The following is a 5,919-nucleotide window of genomic DNA, read 5'->3' as shown; positions in this document are numbered from 1 at the left end:
CCCCCCCCTCCCCCCCTCTCTCTCTCTCTCTCTGCATCACGCAACCCCACCCGGCTTAACACCCGGCCCTGCTGCGCGCCCACACGCGCATAGTACAAGGCATGGCCGAGTCCGAGAGCCAGCTGCTCGCCAGGCGGCAGGAGTACATCCGCGAGAAGCGCCGCCAGCGCGAGTACGAGCGCGATTTCCTGCCCACCCGACGGCAGCGCTCCGTGTCTCCGCGGCGGTATGCCGGCGGTCGCGACCGCGACCGTGATTGGGAACGCGACCGCGACTGGGAACGCGAACGTGAGCGCGATTGGGAGCGCGAGCGTGCACGAGAGCGTGACCGGAATCGTGACCGAGATCGCGATCGCGATCGCAGCCGGGAACGCGGCCGCGACTACGACTACGACTATGACTACGATCGTGAGTGGGGCCGCCCTCGCGAGCGCCCGCACACCCAGGCGCCATCTCCGGCCGGGCGCCAGCGCCAGCGCCGGTCCCGGTCCCGGTCCCGATCCTGGTCACGGCCACGGTCCCGGTCCCGGTCCCGGTCGCGGGCGCGAGCGCGTTCATGGTCACGGTCACGGTCACGGTCGTGGTCGCGGTCGCCCGACCGGCCGCGCGCATCGCCCTCTTCCCGGGTGACGCCCATGCCGCGCCCCGGTGCCCCGGCCGAGGGGGCTCGACGTGGCGCCGAGCGCGGCACCAGCGGCGTCCCCCAGCCGCCGGGAACCCGGCCCCCTGTCGGCCGTGCCCCGCCGGGCGATGTGCCCGTGAAGAGCGAGCTCCCGGCGCCCCAGGCGCTCCCGGTGGCCGACCCACCCCCCCAGGTGTGTCTGCGGCCCGCATCGCCCTCTGCCCTCCATGTTGCCGCACACACACATCTGACTGTCCCCCCCCCCCCCTCCTTCACCCACAGAAACCCTCGGCCGAGACATCTCGCCCGAATGGCTCCCCCGAGAGCCCCACTACTGGAGCGGATGCCGGCCCGGCGGCCGACCACACGGCTGCCGCCGCCGGCAAAATGCCGGACCTCCAACACAAGGCTGCCGCCGCTCCCCCGATCACACTCCCCTATACCCCGCGGCAGGTGCGCGTGGTGCACACGGCCCCCCATGCGGCCGCCACCATCGAGGTGGAGGTGGACCCCAACGGCGGGGCATCCATCGTGCACATCAATCTCGACGCCCTGGAGCGCCTGTCCCTCGAGCAGATCCGCCACTTCGCGGACCACTGGTGCGCCCTCCCCCCTGGGGCCCCTTCGACGGCCTGCCCCCCCCCCCCCCCCGCCTCCTTTCTCACACACACACACACACACCTCCCTCCCTCCCTCTCTTCTCCAGCAACGATGTCATCTTCCAGGAGTCGCAGCCCGGCGTGGCGGACCACGCCTTCGCCATCATTCATGGCGGGGCCCTGGACCTGCCCAACTGCATGCGGCTCTTGGCCCGGCAGCACCCAAACATGACCGTGGTCCGGGAAATCTTTTCCAGCAAGCACCAAACCGTGACCACCGACCTGCAAGCGTACACACGCCTGGTGGCCCGGACCTATGGGGGCGGCACGCACCGGGCCGGCACCCTGCGCTCCATCAGCCTGGTGGGCTGCCATACCGAGGAGAAGGGCGGCTACTTTCCGGAGCTGCTGGCCCTGATGGAGCGGCACATCTTCCTGGCCCATCTGCTTCCCTGGGGCCCGCTGTCCAAGTATGCGGCGGCCGCGCGTCGGGCCCTGGCCGAACTCCGCCAGATGGCGGTCCCGGCCACCGGCCCCGGCTCGTCCGCCCCTCGGTCCGGCGACCGGGTCAATGGCCGCGACCACACCAGTACCAACAGCGCCACCAGCACCAACAACAACAACAACAACAACAACGACCACAACAGCACCCACAGCCAGGATGACAACGACCGTGCCGCCTCCCAGGCCCATGTGGAGGCCCTGCGCCGGGAGGCCCGCGGCCTGGCCCCCACGGACAGCGACGACGGCCCGATTCTCTGGTGCTGCCCCGGTGAGCAAATGGTCCCGGTGTCGGAGCTGGCTGACCTGCAGTCCGGCGGCTTTGGCCACACCCATGGCACGGCCATTCCCACCGGCGCGGCGGCCGGCGCCTCCATGGCGGCACTGATTAGCAGCGCGGCGCGCGGTCGGCCCCGGCGCGGGGCCGCCGTCGGGTCGGCCTCCGGCGGCCAGCGCGAAAAGCTGATCGAAGACCGGACCGGCGCCCATGCCGACATGGCCGGGCTCTTCCCCGAGCGGCACCCGGTGGCCGCGGTGGGCTTCGTGCAGAACCCCTGTGCCGCGGACCCGGAGATGGTGGGCGCCCCGTCGGCCGGGCCGCCATGGTGGTGGTCCTCCCAGCAGCCGGGCTCCGGGGATGAGCGCCACTCGCCGCCGGGGGCCGCCGCCGCCGCGGCCGGCGACCAAGTCGACCCTCTGATGCCGGCCGCCGGCTACGATGCCCACTTCCCCAAGATCCTGAAGGACATCATTGTCTTCGATGGGGCCGACATGAACGCGGTGGCCGATCGCTGCCGGCTGTACTTCCACGAGGTGCGTCTTCTGGGCGCCTGGGATTCGCGTGCACGCACGCATGTCCCGCCCTCTCTCTCTCTCTCTCTCGACCCCCATGTGGGAGTTATCCCCGGTGCTGACACGCCTGGCCTCCCCCCGGCCCCACCTGTCTCCAGGAGCCCAAGGACCAGCTCCTTGACTCGAGCCTCTGGCTGGACGACGCGCACCTGAATCTCCTCCGGCGCTCGGGCCTGCGCTGGGCCAAAACCGTCCTCCGGCATGGGGACATCTATGTCATCCCCCGGCGGGTGGTCCACCAATTCCGCACGGTGGGCGCCTGTGTCAGCATCACCTGGCACCTGAAGCATGAGGGATACTACACGGGTGCTTCGCACGACGTCCTGCCCTCCTTCGCCGATACGGCCGAGGCGGCCGGCGACGCCAGTGCCAGCGCCAATGGCAGCTCTCCGGCCGCCCCGGGCAGTCGGCGTGGCCTCCATCGCAAAGCAAACACCTTTGGCGTGGCCAACGAGTCGAGCGTGCTGGCCCCACGGCACGCGTGGGCCCTGCCGCCGGATCACCCTCTCGAGGGGCAGAAGGGCTCCCCCGCGCGCCGGGTCCACGTCCTTGCCAGCGACGGCCAGCCGGTCGCCTCGGCTCCCAAGCGGCGGGGCCTGGCGTCGGCCAAGTCGGAGCCGCCGACCTCGGCGGGGGCGACCCCGCGCCGGTCGCGGCTCGCCCGGTCGCTGGAATCCGGCATCAGCAGCGACGGCATCTCCTTCTCGGAGGACTCGCTCACCGATTCGGATCTCACCGACTAGAGGTCCTCCGTTCCCCCTCCCCTTGTCCTTGTGTACTTGCCTTTCTCTCTCTCTCTCTCTCCTCCTGACAGGGGGCGCTCTCCCTCGAGATGTGTGGCCATGTGTCCTCCTATGTCGAGAGAAATACAGCGTTCGCGCACGTATAACCCGTGTGTGTGTGTGTGTGTGCGCGCGCGCGCGCATCACGTCCAGGACCAGCCAGGGCCACATACATACGCACACGCATGCGTGCACCCATCACATGTGTCTAGAAATGTGTATTTGAGAAGGGCAGACACGGCCTCACCAGCCGAGCTCCTGGATCAACTGCTCTACATTGGTCAGGGTGGTGTTGAGCTTGACCCGAGCATGTAGCCCTAGCGAGGCACTGTCCGTGATGACCAGACGCTGGGAAGCGAGCCTGCGACAGGAAGAAGAACCGCAGCCGGCGAGACCGACATGAGAGTCAGAGAAGGGGGGATATAGCTGTCGCATGGTGGCCGAGAGAGAGAGAGAGAGAAAGAAAGAAAGAAGGGCGGGAACAGGCGCACCGATGACACGCCAGCTGCACATCGCTCGAGGAGGGCACCGGCCGATGTGACAGCTGGCACATGTTGCGAATCCGGTCGCACACCTGCGACCAGCCACCGGGATGACGGGAGGAGGGGGAAACATGCCCGTGGTTAGATCCGGCCAGGGGAAAGGATGAAAGACAACCAGCCCCAGGCACAAGCCAGGAGGGGCCCGACACACCTGCCACAGAAGCACATCGCCGGAGAGCTGATGCACAAAGCCCACCGAGCCGCTGGTCCGGCGCTTGGTTTGGGTGCGCTGGGCCTGCTGCTCCAGGTGCACGGCCGCCATGAACAGGCGCTGAGCGATGGGCAAGCCAGACAGCGACACCTCGGCCGCCTGGTGATAGAAGACCCGCTGTGCGATTTGGTGGACATGCCGCGGGAGGACTTTCTCTGCATGGAAGGGAAGACAGGGCCCGGAAGGGGGGGGGGGGGGCTGGTCAGGACATGCCCCGCCGGCACGGGGAGGCCTGAAAGCAAGGCCGAAAGGGAAGGAGGCCAGAGGCCGACACGTACCGCCGCCCTCGTTGTCGGCAGCGTCGGCCGCACGCCGGGCAATCTCCAGAGCCCGCCGCGCATCGCCACTCATGTTGGCCACCAGGGTGGCCAAGACACCGCGCGCGGCCGGGTCAAACAGCGCATCAATGGCCGCCCCCTGCACCGCGGCCAGCACCTCGGGCGTCATGGCCTGGTCGATGGATATCCCGGACGCCTGGGCCACCGACTGAATGGCCAAATCCACCTCCGGTCGGACGGCCTCCGCCAACCGGCCTCGCAGGATCTCGTCAATCTGCCCGGAGGTGTACGACGCGAAGTCCACCCGCAGCATACCCAGGCGCGAGGTCACTCGTGGCAGGAGGAGTTCTGTACGAGTGGGCGGGGAGAGAGAGAGGGGGGGGGGAGGGAGGGGGGGGGGGGGGGGGGACGAGAAAAACACAGGTCAGACGTTGACCACGCGTGTGTACGTGGTGGCCGGGCCCGAAGGGCCGGGCGCCGTCGGCAGCGCACTCTCGGGCAGGTTCATCGTGTTGGCAATGGCCACGATGATCAGTCGCGACCCGGGCTTCTGCGGCCAGTCGAACAGGTTGTACACTACGGTCTGCTTCTTGGTCAGCAGATGATCCACCTCGTCCAGCAGGAGGACCACCGGCAGGCGGCTGCAGCAGGGGGGGGGGAGGGAGGAGGGGCCGGGGCGACAACGGGTAAATAAGGATAGCTGAAGAGGGGGAGGGAGGGGGAGGGGAAGAAATGGGGAAAAAAAGATGTAGAGAGACCTACCTGTCCGGCGGCGAGCCGAAGTGCGCGTCCAGCTGGGCCAGCGCCCGGTTGGCGCCAAATTTCTGCCCCAGCACGGCCAGCGCCAGCTCCGAGTATGCGGCACTCGGGTCTCGCAGGCGCAGCGCGTTGATTTCCACAAATTGAAAGGGCGGGATGTGCGACGCGTCCGGGGTGGCGGGGGCCAGGGTCTGCCGCGCGTGGCTGCGCAGCATGCGCACTGCCTCCAGCACGGCTGTTGTCTTGCCGGTGCCCGGCATGCCGGACACAAAGAGACACGCCCCGCCGGGCAGGGTCCCGGATTCGGCATCCACCGCCTGTAGTGAGTTGACCAGCGCCGACTCGACGATGGTGCCGATCTGCGCGTTCCAGGCCCGGCGGGCAGGGCAATCCACGGGCGCGATCCACGTATGTCAGAGGGGCGATAGGGGAAGGCAGGGGGGTCGACTTGACTGGCAGGCCTCGCGGTGCCACAGATCCCACGCACTTGAGCCATCTCCTCCTGGCGACAGGGGAGCGATGCGGGGACCACACTCAGGTGCAGGGCCTGCCGTGCCCGGGACAGGGGCGGCAGGTCGGCCGACATTTGCAAAGGGACTGCACGTGCGCGGGGGATTCCATGGGGGGGAGGGGGGGGGGGGCGAGCTGTTAGGCATTGCCAAGGGGGCATCATCGCGCAGCGGGGCTGGGACCTTGCAAGACGAACCATGGGCCAGAGAGAGAGAGGACGCCGGGATATGGCTGGCACCTTATGGCGGGAGGGCAAGCCGCGC

The 5,919-nt window shown here is 68.7% G+C and overlaps 2 protein-coding genes across 2 annotated transcripts in view; one reads left to right on the top strand and one right to left on the bottom strand.

Annotated features, from left to right (window-relative positions):
• Positions 1-12: 12 nt before the first annotated feature.
• H696_05986 (hypothetical protein) lies at positions 13-3,378 on the top strand. Its single transcript, XM_009499754.1, has 4 exons — positions 13-815; positions 905-1,221; positions 1,329-2,535; positions 2,673-3,378. The coding sequence occupies exons 1-4, from the start codon at positions 102-104 to the stop codon at positions 3,315-3,317; spliced, it is 2,883 nt and encodes a 960-aa protein (XP_009498029.1). The 5' UTR covers positions 13-101; the 3' UTR covers positions 3,318-3,378.
• A 181-nt stretch (positions 3,379-3,559) lies between these two features.
• Positions 3,560-5,919, bottom strand: part of H696_05985 (hypothetical protein) — a 2,989-nt gene continuing 629 nt past the window's right edge. Inside the window, exons 2-9 of the mRNA XM_009499753.1 lie at positions 5,853-5,894; positions 5,634-5,743; positions 5,150-5,505; positions 4,880-5,028; positions 4,388-4,735; positions 4,050-4,264; positions 3,848-3,930; positions 3,560-3,717 (exon numbers count right to left, since the gene is read on the bottom strand). Of these exons, the coding sequence (XP_009498028.1) occupies positions 3,600-3,717; positions 3,848-3,930; positions 4,050-4,264; positions 4,388-4,735; positions 4,880-5,028; positions 5,150-5,505; positions 5,634-5,743; positions 5,853-5,894 (1,421 nt within the window). The 3' untranslated portion in view covers positions 3,560-3,599. The remainder of the gene's footprint in view (positions 3,718-3,847; positions 3,931-4,049; positions 4,265-4,387; positions 4,736-4,879; positions 5,029-5,149; positions 5,506-5,633; positions 5,744-5,852; positions 5,895-5,919) is intronic.

The sequence above is a fragment of the Fonticula alba genome (assembly GCF_000388065.1).
Source record: "Fonticula alba strain ATCC 38817 unplaced genomic scaffold supercont2.16, whole genome shotgun sequence".
Taxonomy (NCBI): domain Eukaryota; order Rotosphaerida; family Fonticulaceae; genus Fonticula; species Fonticula alba.
The sequence above is the reverse complement of the archived record's forward strand: the minus strand, read 5'-3'. Positions and strand labels throughout refer to the sequence as shown.